At 48.5% G+C, this 21963-nt stretch overlaps 8 protein-coding genes across 8 annotated transcripts; 4 read left to right on the top strand and 4 right to left on the bottom strand.

Annotated features, from left to right (window-relative positions):
- Positions 1–328: 328 nt before the first annotated feature.
- On the bottom strand, positions 329–1147 carry BT62DRAFT_936121 (uncharacterized protein). Its single transcript, XM_043187072.1, is given in 3 exon segments — positions 329–360; positions 433–434; positions 448–1147. 1 exon segment carries the CDS (start codon positions 1006–1008, stop codon positions 649–651), a length of 360 nt encoding a protein of 119 aa, XP_043035777.1. The 5' UTR covers positions 1009–1147; the 3' UTR covers positions 329–360; positions 433–434; positions 448–648.
- A 1269-nt stretch (positions 1148–2416) lies between these two features.
- On the bottom strand, positions 2417–5838 carry BT62DRAFT_922706 (uncharacterized protein; the record flags this gene model as incomplete). Its single annotated transcript, XM_043184427.1, has 10 exons — positions 2417–2812; positions 2894–2945; positions 3060–3116; positions 3172–3226; positions 3358–3672; positions 4194–4232; positions 4406–4454; positions 4558–4979; positions 5035–5782; positions 5836–5838. 10 exons carry the CDS (start codon positions 5836–5838, stop codon positions 2417–2419), a joined length of 2136 nt encoding a protein of 711 aa, XP_043035776.1.
- Positions 5839–7029: 1191 nt separating this feature from the next.
- On the top strand, positions 7030–8046 carry BT62DRAFT_936117 (uncharacterized protein). The gene is made up of 5 exons (XM_043187071.1): positions 7030–7218; positions 7282–7416; positions 7471–7568; positions 7619–7707; positions 7769–8046. Exons 3-5 carry the CDS (start codon positions 7497–7499, stop codon positions 7902–7904), a joined length of 297 nt encoding a protein of 98 aa, XP_043035775.1. The 5' UTR covers positions 7030–7218; positions 7282–7416; positions 7471–7496; the 3' UTR covers positions 7905–8046.
- A 269-nt stretch (positions 8047–8315) lies between these two features.
- Positions 8316–10867, top strand: BT62DRAFT_1079395 (uncharacterized protein; the record flags this gene model as incomplete). Its single annotated transcript, XM_043179483.1, has 5 exons — positions 8316–9002; positions 9052–10121; positions 10181–10433; positions 10491–10523; positions 10584–10867. 3 exons carry the CDS (start codon positions 8316–8318, stop codon positions 10416–10418), a joined length of 1995 nt encoding a protein of 664 aa, XP_043035774.1. The 3' UTR covers positions 10419–10433; positions 10491–10523; positions 10584–10867.
- A 1255-nt stretch (positions 10868–12122) lies between these two features.
- BT62DRAFT_982518 (cytochrome P450) lies at positions 12123–13610 on the top strand (the record flags this gene model as incomplete). The annotated part of the gene is made up of 3 exons (XM_043189691.1): positions 12123–12328; positions 12445–12931; positions 12990–13610. The coding sequence occupies 3 exons, from the start codon at positions 12123–12125 to the stop codon at positions 13608–13610; spliced, it is 1314 nt and encodes a 437-aa protein (XP_043035773.1).
- A 2472-nt stretch (positions 13611–16082) lies between these two features.
- BT62DRAFT_442952 (uncharacterized protein) lies at positions 16083–17212 on the bottom strand. Its single transcript, XM_043180904.1, has 2 exons — positions 16689–17212; positions 16083–16635 (listed from the first exon to the last, which is right to left on the bottom strand). The coding sequence occupies exons 1-2, from the start codon at positions 17058–17060 to the stop codon at positions 16120–16122; spliced, it is 888 nt and encodes a 295-aa protein (XP_043035772.1). The 5' UTR covers positions 17061–17212; the 3' UTR covers positions 16083–16119.
- An 851-nt stretch (positions 17213–18063) lies between these two features.
- On the top strand, positions 18064–18944 carry BT62DRAFT_1079391 (uncharacterized protein; the record flags this gene model as incomplete). Its single annotated transcript, XM_043179482.1, has 6 exons — positions 18064–18115; positions 18171–18287; positions 18334–18484; positions 18538–18592; positions 18628–18803; positions 18857–18944. 6 exons carry the CDS (start codon positions 18064–18066, stop codon positions 18942–18944), a joined length of 639 nt encoding a protein of 212 aa, XP_043035771.1.
- A 399-nt stretch (positions 18945–19343) lies between these two features.
- On the bottom strand, positions 19344–21597 carry BT62DRAFT_973805 (uncharacterized protein). Its single transcript, XM_043189130.1, has 4 exons — positions 21494–21597; positions 20197–21438; positions 19595–20138; positions 19344–19524 (listed from the first exon to the last, which is right to left on the bottom strand). Coding segments are annotated over exons 1-3 (1740 nt in total). The 5' UTR covers positions 21495–21597; the 3' UTR covers positions 19344–19524; positions 19595–19641.
- Between the last annotated feature and the right edge of the window lie 366 nt (positions 21598–21963).

The raw sequence follows: 21963 nt of genomic DNA, 5'->3' as shown, positions 1-21963 counted from the left end.
TTGGAGCGCTCTTCCTACCTCGCCCTGGACCTGGAGTTATCCCTTTGCTACAGGTATCCTCTCGAGGTGAAGAGGACAATATATCAGCTCGCGATTGCTCAGTCGTGGCGGTGGGAGCACTTAACCATCGTCCCTGATCGCGATGTTATTCATTTTTTATCTGACATTTCTGGCCGTCAGCTTAACAAACTGTCTCACCTGACAGTCTATTGTCATCGATTCTTGGCACCTCGGCGTATCGATGCATTCCAGGACGCCCCCGCTTTGCGTACTGTTGAGCTTCATAACAACTACGGCGGCATCCAGTTCGAACTGCCATGGAATAATATCATCGCATTCTTCTACTATACGTCTTGGGGGGATTCTCAACAAGTACGCCGTGTTATTGATATGATTCGGTGGTGCCCAAACCTACAGACACTTCATACGCAATTGATATGCTATCCATCCTTGGCACCGATTAGCATTACCCCTCCGTTTCGATCAAGTTTGCGCGATCTCACGGTATGTCAAGGCGCCATATTTCGGAGCGTAATCTTGCCCCAATTAGAGAAAATACGTGTCATTCCTAGCCCGAATGAACTTTGTCGTGATGACGCTCTTCCAGATCTTCTGAGCCTCCTCGAACGCTCGCAATGTTCTCTCGTATCACTCGAGCTTGTCGATGTCATCTTCACTGACATTATTTTTGACATTCTCCATTGCGCCCCACACATCAATACTCTCAAACTCTCCACACAACGCTGGGCCACCGGCTACGATCGCATATTCAAAGCCCTCATTGACCGCTTGGCTTCCTATCCCTCTACTCAGCAAAGCTTTCTTCCTCTCCTCAGGAAACTTCATATCGCTATCGATGATGTCCTCATAAACACGCCCTGTACTTTCGTTGATCATGTTTTCTTTGACATGGTATCTTCTAGATGGAACACTAGGATCTTGTCGGCCGTCACCTTGGATATGTCGGAGCCAGGGAAGGACTTGAGTTGGGGATTGACTCAGGAACATATCGAAGAGTTTCGCAAGTACCAAAAAGACGGATTGGATATCAGACTTAGCATCTTATGTGTCGATCATGAAGCTCAAGTCCTAGTCACTAGGAGAAAGAGATACCTCTAAACTTTAAATATCATTTCCTCAGTTGTAGAACGTTGACCATTGTCGCTGTTGTCTGTCCACTAAATCTGAACGGACTACTTAATGGAATGCAGTGATATATTAGTGGCAGGACTCAGGAGAATATGTGCAATGTGCACTCCGGTGATAAGCGGGGTCTTACATCTGTTCTTAGTACGTTGATGGGTAAGTAACGGGACGCGCATCATCAGAGTAACATTACCATCGGTCGATATTTATCCTTTGTTTAAATCGTTGTTTTTCGACCTGCGAGACGCAACTTGGGGTAGGGCCTAGGCCCCAGCTTGAATTTCAAATTTAGGCCAAAGTTGAAGCGGGATTTCCCCGCCTGTGTTCCTTAACGACATCTACCCTGAAGCGCTTGATTCTTCTGCTTTAGTGCGTGCTCTCTGGCAGACGTATGGAACGGGATTATGGCAGTGAAATTGGCTGGAGAAGGCAACGGGTAGTGAAGAAGATTGGATAGAGAAATACAAGCTTCATGCTGCCAAACACCTTAAAAACCTCAGTCCTGTGAAGTCTTGATGGCTGTCGATACAGTTTTTCTATTGACAACTTATTTTAAACTTCAATATCATTATATATATACTGTACAAAGAGCCATTAATATTTCATGCATTGTTTTACCAATCTTTCGGATTCTTCTGGACGTCCTACAATTACATTTAACCTGATACTCTTTGTTGGACTGGCGTTACACAACCATTACAGAGGTTGGACAGTGGGTTCGGGTCCCACAGGAATGATGCGTGTAGTGTTGATCTAGAACAGAAGTTACTCTTCTGCATCGAATAAACAAGAAATCCATACATGAGGGTGCGACCAATAATAGTGGGTCTTGATGTGCTCGTTTTCCTTACAGAATTTACATTCCTGGTCCTTCGCTTCGTATTTCACTATCGTACGAAGCTGCATTGGCGGGCGAGTACTTCTGGTATCTTAGGAAGTATTGGACTGGTCTTATCCGACTGTTTCACGGAAGAAACGCGACAAACCACCGCTTCTCATCTAAAAACTCTCGCTGACTGTTCAAATGTCCGTAAGGCTGCCAGCCATAACGGTATGTGCACTGGATGGTCTAATCGGAAAAGGAAAAACTTTCGAGTAGTCCCAGGCTCTACTCATGTGCACCGCTACAGCTACTTCTTGTACAATATGAGAAACCTGATACATGATGGTATGAAATTACCAGGTTTATACTTACTACTATTATTGAAAACAGACTCCAGTTGCCAATACTGAGACCTGAAAGCCCACATCTGTATATCAAACCAGTGTCCTATCCTTCATCTCCACGCTGGAGCCCTCGGAGAGCCTGGACATCGATTGCATTTTTCACATCTGTAAAGCTGCACACAATTAGACGCGTCGCCAACGCAAGTCCGTCTCCTTGAGTTCCAATTCGCTCCGTAACCCTGTCTTTTAGGAGCAGATAGAAACGACTTTGGATCGCTGGGTTATCACAGCCGCGGATAAATCGATAGAGGAAGAAGAGAAAACCCTCTGCTTTCTCGTAGTACGGCGATCCTTGGACATACGCACGATGGAGAAGAACTTGATATACCCATTCCAAGGTCTGGTTCATCTCATTTCCCCCACCATAGGAATAGAAGAGGTTGAGAACATTGACACAGATGACAGGGTCGATATGTGGCCAAGTTTGGTCAAAGTATGTCTATGTCTACACGTTAGGTTTCGTCCATGGGTTTGCGGTGGAGAAAGATTCACCTATATGATTCGGTCTTCGTTCACATACATCAACATCACATCCATCATAGATACCATCACTTCCTCTTTCACTCGAAATACTGTGAAGCCAGGTGAGGTCGTGTCGAAGTCACAAGGATATTTAGTCATTGTAAGTTGGCCATCCCCTTTGATCATTATCAACTCAGCTAACAATGATGATCTATTAGTTCAACCTGCCTGCAAAGAGGTTCCACTTCCCTTTCTTGGGCACATCCAAATCGACCAAAGATCTATAAAATCTGTCAGCACCTGAAATCTAAGATGGTGCCCAAGATATGAACTCACAGGTCACGGATTATATCCAGGATGAGCAGCTGAGAGAAGTTCTCTTGAATAGCGACTGCCGCAGCTCTGTTAAGTCATGATACACAGTGCCATGTAGTCCTTGGGAACACGCAGGGAGTACGTTCTCGTGCTTGTCGTCTATGAAAATGGTTCGAGAGGCATCCAGATTCGCTTAAGACAGCGTACAGTGGTAGAAACCCAGATCGGGTTTACGCCTACCGGCTGCAAAGGATGTGAAGATGCCATCGAAGATTGACCAATTCATATCCGCCGAAACGCTCCGGAGCGCTTCATAGCCTGGCTGTGATATATTGAACATGGCAAAGATGCACATCGTTTCGCGATTTTCATCTTTGAGTTCGTGGAAAAAGTTCTCCAGATTCGTGTCCCATTTCAGGGAGGGACAGGAGTCTTCGGCTGCTTTGCGAATGTCGACTGGATCGAGGGAGAATTCGTGTCCGAGACGGGCGTAGCATGTCTCCTGGGAGACATGGCCTCCAACTACGTCGAAGAGGAGAGGATCAAGTGCGAATGCCACATGGAAAGTGTAGAATTACACCGGGCGGACCGAGTAAAAAGGTCGCTCAAGTCACAAATTATGGCGCCATTGGCATTCTCTGCTTCTCAGATCCATGGGGTTACGACTTGCCATTTTTGAATGAGAATTCGTTCCGCATGCCTCGTATATCACGCTGGCTTCTAGTCTCTGCTTATCCGATTGAAGAAACACTATCGCTAGCTCCAACTTTGATGGCTCTATTGACAGGACGATAGGTCTTCCAAAAATATACACAATCTCCCCAGATCGTATTGCAGTACATGCCCACGTTGGCTAGAAACAACCATTGGATCGGGAGATACATCAGGGTCATGTGTCATTTTTTTAGGGTAACGCGTTCCGATCCAGCTTTTTCATACGATCATTGAAGGGGACTCGCCCTAAATTAGGGATTACCAGCTAAACTAACCTTACAATTATGGATGAGGTGGTCGAGTACATTTGGCGGCAGCTCTGAGAATACCTATGTGTCTTTGGGCTTTAGCAGCAAGAATGGCAAGCGCTATAAATCATCAGAAAGGACAAATACCACTATAAAATAAGCAAATACCAGTGAGGTCTCCATAGGTCACAGCCACACCCGTAAAGGTGTCAAGTTCAATCAATGACTATGGGAAAAAATGAAAGATAAGATGAAAAGTTCCCGACGAACATCCGGCTAATGAAGTCAGTTACCGGATCCGGGGCCGGAAGGCGTTGTCTTGACTTTTTCTTCACTGAAGCACTGAGCAAACCACATAAGATCGTTTCGCAGAAATATTGGAAATACTATTTGTGTCTAATAATAGGGACGCTACCGATATGATGGATTTTCCCTATCAATTCACCCTCTCGGACTCGAAATAAGACAACCCCTTCCTCTCGTACATCTCTTGCGCGTTCCTGATGCACGCATCTTCGAGCCACTCCATGATATCGCCCCATTTGTAATTCTCCGGGTCCTGCTTATCGGTGCGGCCACAAAGCGACAGCTTGATCTTTTCGATGATGGGCGCCGCGTGACACAATGCTTCATCCAACGCGGCCCATTCCTGTGGTGGTACACCCATCAGAAAAGAGGCCCCAGTGGGGAGAGCGTCCGTGTCGACTTCGACCCTGATTTCGAATGTCTCGATAGTGCATGGGAATGCAAGTCTGTTCAGGGTCGCAGTCCACCAGTCGAGACAAGGCTTTTCGTTGAACAAAGAGATAGTGATGGTCAGGTCGACGATGTTCTTGAGGAAGAGTGGCTCCGGAATATCATCCGAAGCTAGCACCGTTGTAGTTAGTTATCAATGCCAAGACGATCAGACTCTTCCGCCCACCAAAATCGAATGGTCCCAAATGCAACGTAGGGATCTGTCCCGGCTCGACTATGGCGCGCATGATGGCAGAGAGACGGGAGCAAATATAGGCATCCCAAGGAGGTCTAGCGATGCCGTACTGCCTCACTTTGAGGTCATCGACCCCGCTGATCTTCAAGTGCGAGTTACGGCTCGCAAGCCGGGAGAAAAGGACGAGGTCGGTGTGGGTAGCGATCTCCATATTGACCATATTTGCCCGTGGACCATGTTCCCCGGCACTGATCTCCTCAGGAGTGTCGCAGCTAGGGATGAACTGTCCTGCTTGGGCCTCGTATTCGTCGATGTGTATGCTTTGGGTCGCGAAGAGGCGCATCTCGCTGGGAAGGGAGTTGACAATTGAGAAGAACTGTGCTTCGGTGCATTGGATATCGAAAAGCTCCAAGTTTTGAACGGCCGGGAAGGAGGTGAGAGCGTTGTGCCAGAGAACGGGGTCTTTGAAGTTACGCCAGCTGAGTCTGGTGAAGGAGAGTGAACCGATATTTTTGCCGACAGTTGTTTGGAGATGGGTGAGAAGGAATGGGAGGTAGTCGTCTTGGGAGAGTGTGTCGGGTGTGGTCTCGTAGAGGTCGATTTCTGTCACGATGGAGGGCATGTTGAGGAAAGCTTGCGCGGTGGTGTAGACCTCGGAACAAGAGAAATGCGCGCCAGCTCCAAAGATAAGCTCTTTGGCAGCGAGTTGGTCTATCATCCTTTGGAGATAGTTGTCATCCTGTTAACAAACATTTTTAGCCACAAAGCCGTTTGCATGAAGATGGTGCCTACCATTGTTGATAGAATGAAGAAGATTTCCTGCAGATCTTATACGTTTGTGAGGATAAGGGTACAATTGCCATAGACTAAATTCCGATGTGGGAATGAAGACTATTGACCTCACGACATGTTGGAACACAGGTGACACCGTGAATGACATTCACCGTGTCGGAGAGCAACAAGAATGGTCGCCGAGGAGGCTGCGTGAGAACTCGAAGGCACGGATCCATCAACTAAAACCTCAGATGGTTAGAACGTATAGAAAAACAAAGAGATTGACCTTTTCTATTCCCACGCAGATGGATATAGGGTTTCCGTATCACCAAGCGTTAGTTTGCAGCCGGAGCACAGCGTGTCAGAAGCAAATACTTTCCTCCTTGAGTATTCGTCGACAATAAGGACCACATCGCAACGGAGGTGAACAATGGTTCTACCAGTGCGAACAAAGTCATTGTTACAGTCCTATGGTTAGCTTAAGGTACACTGATGGCAGGCGATCGAGTTGCCGAGTCAGCTATTTTTGACCAGGTACCGTTGAGTTGCTCTGTTGCTTGCTTGTTGAACAAGAAAATGGCTAACGGTGTCATCTGGAACTTGTCCTAGATTGAAGAAAGCGGTGGCAGCTGTGTGGGTGGTTCGGGTATCCGAGGAGGTCGCTGATTTTTCCCCATCTGTCATTTGGGCACAGCGGGCTCCCCCCCAGAGTGTACGCTGCATCACTTGCCATTTTGACAAATAATGAAGTGCTTAATTCTCATGATTTTCTGAATCAGATACAGTTAAATAAAATGTGGATAAATCCGAGTGCATAAAAGCTCGCATTGTGTACAAACCGGATTATAAAGTACATATCTCGTAGTTTGACAATCATACACAGACATATGTATGATCAACGATCATTTCTGGCTTAGGAAGGTCTGAAAACTATTTTCTGAAGGAAGCGTTGATTCAGAGGAGAGAGCTGGGAATGTAATTGTATTACTACATGGTCTCCTGAGTCGTATGAGTGTCCGAGAGCGTTTACGCCTTATCATGAATAATCTGCAGTGTAGAAGCGGACCCGCCGAAGATGTCGGAAGTGAACAGCAGAAAATGGGGGGAAATGGTATAGAACCCGACAGGATGCCGTAAAATGCCGGGCATCGGCCGAGATCAACTTGAACTGGAGTCCGACAATTGCAGCCGAAGACCGTTCGACTGTTACTGTCCATGACATACTCTACTCCAGACCTTGATGCCGTCAATATTTCAATCCTCAAGATGTGAAAGGCTCATATTCATTCTTCTTCTGCCATTGGACAGGCATGTGTACATACAATAAACTGACTCTTCCATGGCCACATATCGAATTGGTATTTAGGATATCGCATATCTGGGGCATGAAGCGGTGGGAAGGTGCACTTCTTTACCTTATGAATAATTAAATTTGTACTGATATCGGTTTTCCCTCGTTTTTAGTCACTCTATACACTTCCCATGGCGCCGTTTGTGCTGGATGACAGCCTCAGCCACCAGAGGAATCTGTTATTATCGTTATTTCCACCCGGAAAGCTGATGCGTCAAGTGGCTTGGCATGAAATCATCACAGGAGAGGTATGTTGCTGTCCAACTAGCAAGATGCACGCTTAACGGTTATATGTTTTGCAGTGAACACATTCAATCCAGCAGCACGAATGAGTACACAGATACCTTATCCATGGAATGGATTTCCACAGCCAGCGTGTTCTCACCATGGGCTACAAAGGGTCATCGTTCTATGTGTTCGTGGGCATAGCTCGGACTGACGAAAATATAGACGAAATCTGACGGGATATGTCGGAATGAACGGTCGCCGTTAGCGGGGCTTCGCTATGAACTGAAGAGCTACGATGACCATACGAAGCGGTGCGTTCCTAGAACTGCTCAACGTCACTGTTGAATATCAATCCTCATGTTATCGGTGTAGTTTCGCATCGATAAATCTCTCAAGTTCAAGTATTCAAAATTTCGTGAGATTTCGAGGCCTATTGTGTTTCCATGATCCCGATACGTTAGGTATCGGCACCATCAAGGATCTAGGCTTTTGGGGGCGCAATTACTAGAGTGGCTTCGATTTATGATTAAGAACCCTATCAATTCTTGACGCGCAATAGTTATCCGAATCCTTGGTCGTCCTTGGCGTTCATTCCACCATTGAAGAACAAGGAGGGGCGAAAAATAACATTCTCAGCATATTTACTCCATCATATGGGAATACAATGGTTTTCAACTCTTCGATATTGGCTTCGGAACTCAGATCTGACCACGTGTCCATGAAAAGGACGTCGTCGATATTGATGTGACGGCTCAGGATCTGCGTTGTTCTCTTCTTTTCATTATCATCTCTCCTTCCCCACGAACGACTGCAATTAACGTCCTCGCACAACAATTCTCGCAGAGCTCTTTCTACTGGTAGGTATATTTCACACTCTTTTCTCTCTTCCGTTTATTGACTTTTTTTCAAGGATTGCAAGATGTCGTTCAACCCGGGAAACTTGGAGGAGTTCTTGCGTGGCATGCTAATCAGCGACGGCAAGAAAACCGACAGCGTTTTCAGTTTTCACTCCGTGGAAGCAGCCAAGCTATTACTAACACCCGAAGATGCCCCAGCCTTTCCACCTGACCCAGTTCCGACTCTTCCCAAAAGATTCAATGGGAGTGGCATGCTATCGAGAAAGCTCATGAAAGTCCACAACTCTCAATTTAATGAAGAAACCAAGCCACCACCGCCACCCAAAACCGCGCCTGCACCTTTCCGCAGACCAGTTCCAACTCCTTCGGCCAAGCAGCGCGTCGTTCGTTGCATCTGGCCCCGAGATCCCAATGGACCTGTGATGGCCGACCTACCTAGCGGCAAGGTCGCTGAGAACAATCAGCGAGTCTGGGGCGCCACACTTGATGATTTCTATTACGTACGGCCTTTTCCTAAAGCTTCAAGCGTTACAACTAGGATGTGCGGGAGCAGGCTGGCGGCGTGGATGAAGGAGATTGGGGAGGTTGAGCATGCGAAGGAGGAGATCAAGCGGGCCGAAGCGGAGGAACATCCTCGAGAGGTTTTTCCGTGCGACATCGGTAGACTTCTCGATGACAAGGACTCCGGTATCCCGACTTGGAGACCATTAGAGCAACTCGTAGTGGCCTACATGGAGAATGACGAAGAGGTATCAATGCTCCCTTTCTTTCGGTTCTTTCATTGATTTTCCTGTACAGAATGTTGCTCCGACGAGGCCTCAGAATCATCCGGACAAAACAGTTTACGTGTTTCAGCAGCGAATACCCTATCATCTTTTACCGGAAAAGCTTGTCGTCCACGATGACGGTGGTACTCTTCGTGCGTTGAACAACGATTATCCCAGGCCACCAAAGAAAAGTCACGTTTACCGACTCTATGTCTCTTCCCACGTCAAGCAAGATATCGTTCGGCAGCGCGCGGCTGTTCAGAAAGAGCACGTTGCCGCCCATTCTAAAGGCGGAATGCTCTTCGTCCCCTCTTCTCTTGAAACCCCCATCGTCTCCCCATCTTGCTGCACATGCCCAGGCTCTGGGGCGATCTTCGCCAAATTTTCCAAAAAGCCAGCACTACCACTTTCCACCCCGGAAGCGCACCTGTACCTTTCACCCGAGCGCATCGTTGGACGAGGGCATCACTCCGTCGTGTACAGTGCCGAGTGGGAAGTCCCTCGTACATGGCTACCCAGCTTCCAGCCAAGGGTTTGTGAGCAATGCGCCTGCCGTGTGTTGCTGGAGAAGTTCAAGAAGGATATGCCTGAAGTAGAAGTGGACGAGACACAATATATCGGGAACCAAATATCCATCTTCGTCATGGAGGCAGCCAGACGGTCGGGTGGAGTAGGTTCCAGATGCGAGTCAGATGTCGGCAAGATAGAGACGGGATGCGAAGGGCCGGTGCGGGAGATTGACATCGACGTACGGTGGCAGGGTCCTGGGACGTATTGCGAGCACGAAAGACGCCGAAGCAACAAGACGACGTTCCGGACGCTTGTCACAGCGAAGCTCTCCTTCGAATGCGATGAACATCTCGAACAAGAGGCGAAGAATTATCAGCAGTTCCCAGCGCATTTCTTCCAGCATTGGAGCGGATACAACATCGTGGCGCCGTTGCACGATCCGACTCCCATCGGGGCGGTTGTTCCCCAGTTCTATGGGTATTACGTGCCGGAGAGGGTTTATGATGATGATGGGGGATACCTCAGTCCGATCTTGCTATTGGAAGATTGCGGGACGCCTATCGATATTGATACCTTGGACATTGATGATAGGTTTGCCTCGCGTTGGCTGTCTACCTTTAACGTTTTCCCTGACAAGTGTTCTTTGACAGGCAGGAATGCGCCTCCTTGCTCTTTCGTTTCCACCACGAAGGGTGGTTGCATGGGTCGGTGTTTCCAAGAAATATCGTGGTGCAGCATGGAGACGTCGAGGATTGGCCGGAGTGTAGGAGACATTCGGATCGGAGGTTCAGGTTGATTGACTTTGGGCGGTCAGAGAAGGGGGATACGGTGACGGAGTCGTGGAAGGCGCAGCAATTGTTGAAGGTGGGGAACTGTGAACGCATTTAGAAATGAGTACCTTTGGTACGGCTGTTGTTTTCTCGCATTGGCGGTCCGACTAATCTTCCGTTGTCCTCGTAGCTATTGATTTCGTCAGCGCGGAATGATGGACATGTAAGCCGTATCTTGAGCATCTTCCGCTCTCTTCTTTGGACTGACACTTTGTTACTGTAGATTTGGCAACGACGACATTCATCGCCGCTCAGTAGACGGATATTTCAAGTGTCTGTCATCATTTGTTGTACGACCTTCGGCAAGCGATTTGAGGCCTGAGAATTCTGAGTCCAAGGTTAACTCGTACTGGCGCCGAGAGTAACTGTTGGTAAGACATACGTATGGGTCCCAGCCTCCCGTTGTTGAGGCTCAATATACAAAGTTCGAATAAGCACGATTAAACAGAGATTTATAGCAGTTAATGTAGACCTCAGAGCGTGGGAGTCGGTGTGAGATACTTGGGGGGGTGAATCAATATTAAATATTAAAGAAAATACATAAGCCCTTCGAACGTTCACCGTGCAGCGTAAGAACACTAACATCTACCGACTGGTGAATTAATTCAAAGTACTCTGACCCGAATCCTCCATGTTCAGCAAAATCGGATGCTCGTCTGGTCTCAGGTACTATTCTATAGGCTGCAGCCTGCAGTCCAGAATTCAAATCTCGCTGACCTTTCTGTGTCTAGATATGAACCTTATGATAGTCTCGATTAATAGGAAAGTCTTTCGAAATGGAAGGCTCTCAAGGATCCGTCTTGTTCAAGAAATCAAATCCGATAAAAGACGAATGTGCATCAGTTGAACCGAAATTTTTGTCTATCTTGTTGGAGCAATCTGCTATTTTTTTTTTTAACATCAAGACTTCCTGGACTGAAGGTATGCCATAGGGCTCGTCGCCTCGTGTCCTGCGATTATTTTCACACTGATAGCACTCGAAGGAAAGCCGTCTCTAACATGATTAAAAGTTGACGAGTGCTATAAGAGTCTGCGAAAGCAGACCCCGGGAATCAATGCGTTGACGCAATCACAGATGTCGGCGAACAATCAGTGACATCCTGATGATATCTTTGGCATCAGTTAAAGATTCATTGCTCTCTTGAACAATCTGTGGAATACTAGGGTACAGGACGGTCTTCATGCTCCAGCTTCATCGACTCGAGCCTCTACCTATTACCTAACGAGGTAGGCGTCCGAGTCATCAAGGTCATCTCATAACAATCGGAACTTTCATTCTCCTGTAGCATGGCACATCAGGCGGACCTCCTGACGTTCCATGCGGTACTGGCACTCTGATGGAAGACCTCATCATCATCCTAGATGGAATTCATTCCGTCCTCGGTAGCGAGAATGGTTAGCACCTTCCCTGAGGTCTTCCTGAGGCCATTCATTCAAAAAGAGCACGGATCACTGGTCGCTCATAAAGCGTACAATCATCCCCTCTTTACTCTATAGCCCATAGTGACTTGTGTCAAGCTCGTAAAGTTCCCCCTACTTCCATGTCGTCATTTTGGCTACCACTGCTCTTGCCACCTTTGTCGCTGCCGCTTATATTATCCGACGATACACAACCTTTTCCCTTTCTATTCAGATGTAGCTTACTTGCTGGCGCCTGCTTCTTCTATGACTAACGTGACATTGCTACGGAGTGGGGCATACGATGATGTGCTGAGATACATTTAAATCGCTTACAGCTGACAGTCTCTTCACATCTTTCTCGATGTATATCTGGATTATAATCGCAGCATTTATCCTGATATTGTGCTGCTATCGAATCACAGTTCCTCCTTCCCACTTGCGACATCTCCCTCGTGTCGCGATACTTCCTCTCCTTTGGAGCTATCTGACTGGAGAGTCTGAAGATCGTCGGATCAAGAGGCTTATCGTCCCCTTTTCGAGGGACACCCATGAACATGTTGTTCTAGTGTGGGTCCTTGGCCGATGGATGGTGTATATCGCGAAATGTGCGATAACACTGCTCTGTTTCCTAAAGAAACTCCGGACGACGCTTCTCTCTTATGGCGTTTCGTGGGTTCCGCCAGTCTCCTCATGTCCAATGGCAAGCGGTGGCAAAAACAGTCCGTCTTGATTAACGACGCGTTCAGTGCCAAAATCCCCGTCCAAGCATTCACATCCCTCGCTCATAATCTTTCCGCCATTGTGGGAAAGTGCCGCACTATGCAATGGGATAAATACGCTCAACGTTTCGCCCTCGACGCTGTGGGTTCGACGGTCCTCGGGCACAACTTCGACGCTATCGAAACGGACAATCCATTTGTCCAAGAGTACAATGCTGTCATGGCCGCTATTGCCAATCCTATATACCTTATCTTCCCATGGATGGAGCGTACCTTTCCTAGGAAGAAGCTCATCTGTCGGATCGATACCTTGGTCGAGAGGTTCATGCAGCTCTTAACTGACAAGAAGAACAATCCGGGAGACGACATGATGACCTTCATGCTTAAGGACCCTGCCATGTCGCACAAGGAGCTCCGTGATAACATGATCGTGTTATTCATCGGCGGACACGTAAGCCTAGTCGTTACTTGCACTCGATGGCATTGAATTCACTTCCATCCGTTATCAGGATACGGCCGCCGGTGCGATATCGACATTGTTCTATTTTCTTGCATGCCATCCTGACATGCAGCGGCGGGCGCGGGAGGAAATCATGGAAGTACTGGGCGACGATCTTGACCCAACCGTCGAACAACTCTCCGGGATATCACTGCCGTATCTCACTGCTTGTATTCGCGAAGCCATGCGTATCAATACCCCGATTTCCTACATCGTTCCTCGTCAGTCGAATCGATCTGTCCGGCTCGGAAAATACTTCGTTCCCGCGCGTACCTCACTGATAGTGAATATCTACGCCATTCACCATGACGAAGAGCGTTGGAAATTTCCTGATGCTTTCATCCCAGAAAGATTTTTGGAACACGGATGGCAGAAATCTGGATGGCTTCCGTTCGCTCTGGGGCCACGGCAGTGCCCAGCAAGGAATTTTGCCATGTACGAGCAAAGAACGTTGACAGCCATGTTTCTGCGGGAGCACGAGTGGTCTTTACCTGAGCCCTCCATCCATAAGGATTCATTGAAGAACACGTTCTCTCCCTTTGCTCTGACTTTACCCCACGACTTGGATCTGAAGTTTAGGCGGATTTCAGAGGGAGAGAGAAAAATTTTCGGCATTCCAAAACGGAAGTAAAAATGAAATCAGTTCGAGGGCAGGAGTTCTTAGTCGGTGTTCAGTTTTTGGCTAAAAAATGAAGGGAATATTTACGTGCGAACACCTCATTTTTGAAATTAACAGACACGCCGTTCTCGTGGTAACACAATTGAACGTCGCCATACATTCACAAGGGTCGGACATCCGTACTGCGGAAATGATTTCAGGTGCTGAAATTAAATATGAAGGGAAGAGGAACGCACCGAGTATATCTGTACGGCCATTGGTATTTGGCACAAGCAACACAAGTGGCAGTTCAGTGTTAGCCGTCCTTCGGGCACGCTTGCATACTTGGACTCGAGAGATTTTTGTCACGTTCATCGATGGGGGGGCTTGGTTAAAGATCCCTAAAATACAGTTTTCAATGGATATCTGGATATAAATTTATATTTTCGCATCTTGGGCGCGCAGGACAGGAACTACCACAACTTCTTTCGGTGAATCGACAGCAAAGATACTTCCTTCATCGTTACGTCGGTATGGCCATGTCCTTCTCATATCTAACACTGAGGCGATACTCGATATGAGCCATTCTTGATCACGAAGAAATCCGATATCATCGAATCGCTCAAGGTTCTAGAGATACGCTTGTCAATGAAATCTGCCTTAATACACAGATTTACGAACCTTAGCCTCCCGTTGAGCAAGGCGCATTGCCATTTGTTGATACCCGTTCCGACCAGTAGAATCACAATGAAGGAGCCTGTGTCTGCTGTAGCCGCGTCAACCATGAAGGATCAGACTGTAGCGACGAGGGAAAAATGAAGGTCGAGGCCGTCGTGATGGTCGACGGCAAAGTTGTTTGCTGACGTCAACAAATAAACGCGGCTCTCTTCATCACCACATATCGCGTTGAGTCGGGAGACGCGTAGGGTCACGTGCACCTTAGGGCAGGATTCCGGGACCTTGTCGTAGTTTTCCGTTGTCTCGGGTAACGTAGCTTTGCACCATCGTGTGCATTTGCCTAGCGAACCCCGCGACACGGTTCCAGCGTCTCCCCCAAAAGTCATGCCAATAGCAGCTAGTACACGTTGTTGCGACATTTTTCTGCCTCGCAAAGCCTAGATGACGTCGGGAAAGGCCTGGAAGCCAGTTCGGAGAGGATCTGTGACCAAGTGAGCAAACTTATCATCTCTTCCTCTTTCCAGGATTCTTAGGCTTGATCTAGACATCTTTGGTGGCGAACAGGACCTTTTATATGGTCGACTGCGAATGGCTGACAATTCATTGGCAGTAGCGGCTGGGTACATCATCAGTGATAACAGCTCTGCCATGGTCAGTCTACCCTTCCACTTTTCGCGACACCTTTTTTCATTATTGAACTGTATGTCTGGCCAGCATGTACCGTGAACGTATGCTCTAACCGTTCTATGTGACCTTGTAGTGGACTGGCAGTTGAAAGAAGGATGCATGTCGTTGCCAACGGTCAGATCACGCGTCGTCCCCGAAAGTCACGCCAATATCAGTCAGCACACCTTTTGTAACATTTCTTTTGTCCTCCTAAACTGGCGTGAATCTACTTCCCAGCCAGTTTGGGCAAAGACTTCGGGCTCAGTGAGCAAAGTCTCCGTTCTTCCCTCGTCAGCGTTCTTACGCATATTTCTAGGCATGGCAATAAAAGAAAACTTCGGATTTGTGGTCGATTGGTGGTGGTAGTGCCGCTTAAAGGGCTAGCGATAGGCGGCACCGACTCGACCTAAGGCCGACTTCTAATGCAAGTATCAAGCAAGGATTTGACGTTTAGCACCTCTACGATCATCGGTATGTGCTAGTGTTCTTCGTGGCCCTTTTGTTCATCATTGGATAGCATGGCTGGATGGTACCTACCACGGAGGGTCGATCTAATCGTATCAGGAAGGATACCTTTATTGCCAAAGGTCAGCTCCTTCCGATTTGGCACCAATGAAACACTGAAAACAGTACAGGATGCCACAACGCTGTACATGCTAAGGGTCATTCGTATTGCAGAAGAACGTTTCCGCAGTTCTCTGGCGTACAGCACTGTAACGGTCGCTTTTTGGCTATTTTATTGTGGCAGGTCAACAAAGTCCTTTCTATATGCTTCAAGATCACCTCATTTTCCTTATAAAATCTACATGCCAAGTCGTCCGCTTCGCTGAAACGCAATTTTAGCCTATTTCACTGTCGCGCGAAACTGAATCCGCGGACGAGCACTAAGTATTGGACCGGTCGTATCTGGTTGTTTTACTACAATAAGGTGATCAAATTCCATCGCTTTTCATCTAGAAATTCTCGCTGACTGTTCAAACAGACGCAGGATTACTGGCTATAACGGTACACCTGGACGACCTCTTCGGATGATGGAGCCGTTCTCAGTGACTATTGGCTCTAGTGCATATTCATACAGCTACAGCTACTGTAAAGAATATGGGATGCCCGATACGAGATTGTAATGGTATGAGATCAATAAGCTACAACATAATCAACGATACTTACTACTGCTATCTAAAGGCTCGCTCGTGTTGTCTCATAGTGAGGAACTAGCGAAGTTACTACGCTGGATAGCGTGGATAGCCATTACCGTTGTCAGACCTCGATTCCGAATACTCAGACCCGAAGACCCATACTTGTATATCAAACCGGTATCCCATCCTCCATCCTCGGGCTGGAGTCCTCGAAGAGTCTGGAGGTCGATGTCATTTTTCACATCTGTAAAGTTGCACACAATTAGACGCATTGCCAAGGCAAGTCCGTCTCCTTCCGTCCCAATCCGCTCCATAACACTCTCTTTCAGGAGTGGATAGAAACGACTATGGATGGCTGGGTTATCACAGTCGCCGATAAATCGATAGAGGAAGAAGAGAAAGCTCTCTGCTGTCTCGTAATACCGTGATCCTTGGAGGTAAGCACGATGGAGAAGAACCTGGTACACCCGTTCCAATGTCTGGTTCATCTCATTTCCTCGACCATAGGAATAGAAGAGGCTGAGAACATTGACACAGACGACAGGATCGATTCGTGGCCGGGTGTGGTCAAAGTACGTCTAACCAGGCAAGTTAGGTTTCACCTGTGGATTCAAGGTGGAGAAAGATTCACCTGTACGATCCCGTCTTCGTTTACATACATCAGCACCTCATCCATTGTAGATGCTGCCACTTCCTCTCTTGCGGTAGACGAGGCCATATAGTCCCTGTGAACGCGAAGAGAGTGCATTCTCGAGCTTGTCGTCTGCGAAAATGGTTCGAGAGGGATCGAGGTCGCTTGAGAAAGCGTATAGCGGTAGAAACCTAGATTGGGTTTACGTCTACCGGCTAGAAAGGATGTAAAAATGTCGTCGAAGAATGACCAATTCGTGTCCGCCGAAATGCTCCGGAGCGCTTCATAGTCTGGCTGTGAAATGTTGGACATGGCAAAGATGTGCAATGCTCCGCGATTTTTATCTTTGAGTTCCTGGAAGAAGCTCGCCATATTCGCGTCCCATTTCAAGGAAGAGCAGGAGTCTTCGACTACTTTATGGAAAGTTCAACACCTCCAAAGACAGGCAAGGGCGGTCAGATTGGTCGAGGTCTTGTTACCTCGTGAACTGAACATAGATTGCGAGGACTTTTACCTTGGTCAGTCCCACACTCAAACCCTGTCTATTCTATGCTAATCATGGCCCCGCTACAGCACCTGCGCCACCTATCACCTCGCTGTCCGGAGTATCAAAAATCATCATCCCTATTCCGTTCGATGGCACAAACGGCTTCCGGCTCACCAACGACTGCCTCCAATGGTGGACATCCTCCCTCGACCAGGTTCCCAAACATAATGACATCACTGATATCCGCCTCGAGTTCTTCGTTAATGGGCAATCGGTCACTGATCTTTCCCTCTGGAAGAAGGGCAACAGCATGGCAGGATTTCGACTAGGCCCTGTGTGACAGGAAATTCAATTTCAATAGCAGGTTCCGCGTCGATACCGATGGGCCTCTTAGCAGCGATTCTTATAACTATTGGCTCCGAACTGATGCTCTGGTGAATTCATTTGCACGTCACTTGGGTCTTCGTCTTCGATAACACGCTTAAAATCCGGTTACGACTCGAAAGGCCCTGGTGATCATTTATTACGTGATTCATATCCAATGTGATGATCTCTAGAACTAGTATTAGGATACTTGTTTACATTGTACATGGGCTGGCATGCGGTATTAAATTAAACCCTATCATTCACTATAAGTAATTCTCGAGGCTCATGGAAGAACCCATAATCCGTCTACTCCCCATCTTTCCGGACACCTAACGGCATCCTCTGCACTTTTTTCGATTCGCGTGAACGTGAGCTCCAAGTCATGAGGCAACGTCAGAGCAAATGGCGAGACTGTGTTCTTCAACGAATCCCTATGGACAGACTGCTCCGGCAAAGCCCACTCCGTGTTTCCGTCTTCCGCCTGGACCATGGGGATTTCGCTTTCTTGGAAACATTCTGGACATGCCGACGACGAGACCCTGGATAACATTTGCTTGCTGGAGGGAAGTCTACGGTCAGTATTCTTCCCTCTTCGATTTCGCTTCGAATTGACTGTGGTCTTCCTCTAGGGAATTTCTGCTCCGAGTCGGTCACAGTCATCATACCCTGCTCTTCTGATACTTCCATGGATCTACTGGTTAAACGAAGCCCTAATTATTCTGACCGACCTCATTTCACTATGGTCTGTGACCCCATCGGCTGGAATTAGCTCATTCCGTTCATGTCTAACAGGTGCTACTTTGAGGATGCAGCAAAGACTCTTGCACAATTGCTTAAACGCCAGGGCCGTTGGAAAGTTGACTACGATTCAAGAGAACGAAATACGACAGCTTCTGAAGCGGCTCTTAGAGGGGCCGGAGAAGTTTCATTACCTCATCTCTCGGTGAGTCACCATGAACAAAGATTCAAACCTACATCTACCTAATAAAAACTCAGTCTTACTGCAGATATGATCCTGCGCATCACATACGGATATGACTCGGAAGACAAAGTAGACCGAAACAAGCTCTTACATTTGGTCGATAGAACAACGGCGGAATTTTCACAACACCTGGGGCATGTCTCGTAGATCAGCTACCGTCAGGCCGGCACAGTCCTCCAACGTCTGGCGAATCGAAGCCCAACATCCAGCAAGGCCCCAAACGTCCTTCGCCACTGATTCGAGTCTATCGTGTTTTCCTATGGTTTCCCGTGGGTGGAGAGTACGCCTTCGATTCTGACTAGCGTTAGCTTCAACGACACGGACGTGGATAAGAGTTGAACCATGGTATGACGGAGACGAAGGACCAGGACTGGCGAAGTACCTGGCTACTCTGCACGCTACTCTGCACCTACGAGTATGAGGTACGAGATGGGTGGTAGCCGTTCGGTAAGGCCCTCCTCACACGAAAGAATATTGCACAAAGAATATTGCCGCTTGATGTCCGTTAGGTTAGGCGTACACGAGAGCAAAGAGGTCGTCGAGTCAATAACAGAGACGGAGCTGTACCCCCAAGACCTTCATTTCACCGTGGATCTCGTCAGTTGCTGCATCCTGAACTCCCCACAAACGATGGCACTTACATCTGTGGAACAAAGTTGCGAGATGAAGCTGACATAGACTCTTAGTCGTCACCTTGAAGTCGGCAAGCGAGAGAGAAGAGAGAGAAAAGTCACAGAGCATGACTTAGCACCAGAGCGACAAGTGCCTGTGTAGAACTTTACCTTTGGTATCAAACTTTTACTTAATCGCACCCAAGTTAGAAACATGCATGAACACTGTTAATTACAAAGTACAACATATAATAGTACAAAAAACAAGACAAAAAGATATGCTATGAATGTCCAAGAAGCAGAAAGACATGATAGTGTACAAGGGCTGACCAACAACAAACCAACTCGTCCAGGACGTGCACAACGAGTCGACGAGTCCGAGAGGTCTACCTGTATATTGAGGAGAGATGGCATTAGTTATGTGTGAAAAGGAAAGTAAAGAAGAAAAAAAGAACAAGACCTGAGTTTCTGCTTGCATTTAAAAAATGTGTAAACCTAGGTGGCGACCTAGTAGAGGTGGCAGTCGGGGAAGGCCTTCTTGATCTTCTCCTCGAGCCACCAGTATGGGGTTCCATAGGTCACGTCTGTCTCATGGTTCGTGCCGCCACCGCCGGTGAGCAAGGCGACGATGCGGCCAGCCCTGTCGAGGATGATGGCACCGGAATCTCCAGGGGCGGAGAAGGAGCTGGGCAGCTTCTTGTTGTCGGTGTAGGGCAGGATGGCGACTTCGATGGACACATACTTGGCACTATAGTCAGTGTAGACGCGAGTGAAAGACTCGAGCCCGTTGACACGACCGACGGTGGTGCCTGTGGTTGGGCCATTCTTCACTACAAGGAGTGCCTTTTCGCCGTGAATATCGAGGTGCTGGGGTTGACGGATCTCGTCGTCCTTCACGACACCAAAGGCCTGGAGGAGCCCATCATCCGGGTACTCATAGCCCACCTTGTCCTTGGGCTGTGGGAACAAGAAGTTGCGGAAGTCAGGCACCGAGAGGTTGCCACCTGCAGGGATATAATAGTCAGCCAAAATTGAAACTGCGGGACGAGATGGGAAACGTACCAATGTAGACCTTGTTTCCTGGGAAGGTGCTCCAGTCGATCTTCTCAGGGTAAAGCTGGATAAAGGCCCAGTCATGCGTAAACTCGGTGGGTCCGTCGGCGACGACAATGGGCTCAGCGTGGAGGACGAAGCCGATGATTCGCAGGTCCGGGTGCGTCCTGCGTTTAGTAACCTCGTCGTGAAGCTTGTTCAAGTTGTCGATTATCCTCATCGCCTTCTCCACGTCACGCTGGGTGTACTTGCGCGAATCGGTGACCGCTGCATCCTCGCCCTCAACGAACTCGCCCAGCCTGGAGATCACCTTGTTCCACACCTTGATGGAGCGAGCGAGGTCGCCGATGGTGTCCATCATGGCATTTATAGCATTCCAGTAGCCCATGCAGCCGAGGGCGACAATGTGCTCATGTTGCTGTCTGGTGTGCTGGCGCAACGTGCCCATGTAGGCATATGCAGGAGGGCGAGCGACATGGGCAGCAGTGAGAAGGACGACGCGCTCATCGTCATCTTTGCCGAGGCGGAAGTAGAGGGCACCGGTGCCCTCGTAGTGGGGTGTCTTGAGTGGGGCAATGGAGAGGCCAAGCGTGGGCGTGAAAGGCTTGCGGAACTTGGGGATGCGGTCGAAGAGGGGGGTGAAGGGGAGGAGCTTCGGGCCACCAACAGAGTGGGTCACCTCCGACTCGCGAAAAGCGACCTCGATGTCAGGGAAGCCAGCTAGACTGAGGATAAGCTTGATGGCGTCGGCGGCAGCCACCGCAGCGTCGAAGGGGAGAGTCTTGTGCTTCACGCCGATCCACATAAGGAGTGGGCAAAACGGCGTCTTCTCCCCTGCATTGGCGAAGGCGACGGGGTCGATCGAGGTCCACATGACGCCGTGAGAGTCGAGGGACTTGTAGATTTCCGTACCGATCTCGAGCCAGGAGCCTGCGATAGGGTGGCCATAGACAGGGCGTGCCTCACGGATGAAGCGCTGCGCATGCGGACCTGGGCGTTCAGGCCAGGCAGGGCCCGACTTGTAGATGCAGGGAGCGCCACTGGGCGTACCGAAGAAGTCTTTATAAGCAGCAGGGTAATGGTCGGTGAGACGGGACGAGTCGATGTCACCCTCGCACTTGCCGAATGTGTAGACGGTGGGTGGGACGAGGGTCGAGGTTGAGGCAATCGGCGGCTCGTTTCCGAATTGTGCGGGGATGTACAGGCACGAGTCGTAGAACACTTCGTCGAGGTTGAAGGGGTTAGGCGCCACTGGGAAGGAACGATCAGTAACGAGGAGAGATCAAAGAAAAGCTAAAGGGCTTACTTGTGGATCGCTTTTTGTAACAAATGTAAACAGAAAGAAAAAAGGCTCAGAGGCAGAATCGACTAAGGGTTTTTCTATGTTGGGGGAAGAAAGGGAGGGTGGAACGTCAGGTGTATAAAGACTCTAGGCTGAACCTTTCCGGCTATATCCGTGCCGTTCGTGCCGTTCGTGCTGTTCAACTGGAACACTCATAGCCCCCTCCGTATAACCCATACCCATTCAGCACTACGGGTTATGAGGGAGTAATTTGAGGAATCCGCACTTAGGTAGACGGACCATCCTATGGGTTGTGGGAGAGAATGGGTTATGAGCGAGGCAACTGCATACAGAATCAATAGATGCAAGTACCAGAATTTGAATAATTCAGTAATGTGACAGAGGCCCTTGATCTTCAAACCTGGCTCTGTTGAGAGCAGGTTGCGTAGCGCAGCAGGGAAAGCCAGGTCTGGAGTCGAAAGTCAAAAGCTAGT

The sequence above is a fragment of the Guyanagaster necrorhizus genome (genome assembly GCF_019112545.1).
Source record: "Guyanagaster necrorhizus MCA 3950 unplaced genomic scaffold BT62scaffold_30, whole genome shotgun sequence".
Taxonomy (NCBI): Eukaryota; Fungi; Basidiomycota; class Agaricomycetes; order Agaricales; family Physalacriaceae; genus Guyanagaster; species Guyanagaster necrorhizus.
This window is presented reverse-complemented; position numbering and strand designations above follow the sequence as displayed.

Excerpts from the sequence above, each read along its gene's own strand:
- BT62DRAFT_442952 (XM_043180904.1), bottom strand. The coding sequence starts at position 17,060 with ATGGCGAGCTTCTTCCAGGAACTCAAAGATAAAAATCGCGGAGCATTG. Across the intron at positions 16,636-16,688 it reads ACGAAGACGGGATCGTACAG|ACGTACTTTGACCACACCCG; the intron begins GTGAATCTTTCT and ends TTGCCTGGTTAG.
- BT62DRAFT_936121 (XM_043187072.1), bottom strand. The coding sequence starts at position 1,008 with ATGTTCCTGAGTCAATCCCCAACTCAAGTCCTTCCCTGGCTCCGACAT.
- BT62DRAFT_936117 (XM_043187071.1), top strand. The coding sequence starts at position 7,497 with ATGAGTACACAGATACCTTATCCATGGAATGGATTTCCACAGCCAGCG. Across the intron at positions 7,569-7,618 it reads CTCACCATGGGCTACAAAGG|ACGAAATCTGACGGGATATG; the intron begins GTCATCGTTCTA and ends ACGAAAATATAG. Across the intron at positions 7,708-7,768 it reads TACGATGACCATACGAAGCG|TTTCGCATCGATAAATCTCT; the intron begins GTGCGTTCCTAG and ends TTATCGGTGTAG.
- BT62DRAFT_973805 (XM_043189130.1), bottom strand. Across the intron at positions 20,139-20,196 it reads AGGAAACAAGGTCTACATTG|GTGGCAACCTCTCGGTGCCT; the intron begins GTACGTTTCCCA and ends ATATCCCTGCAG.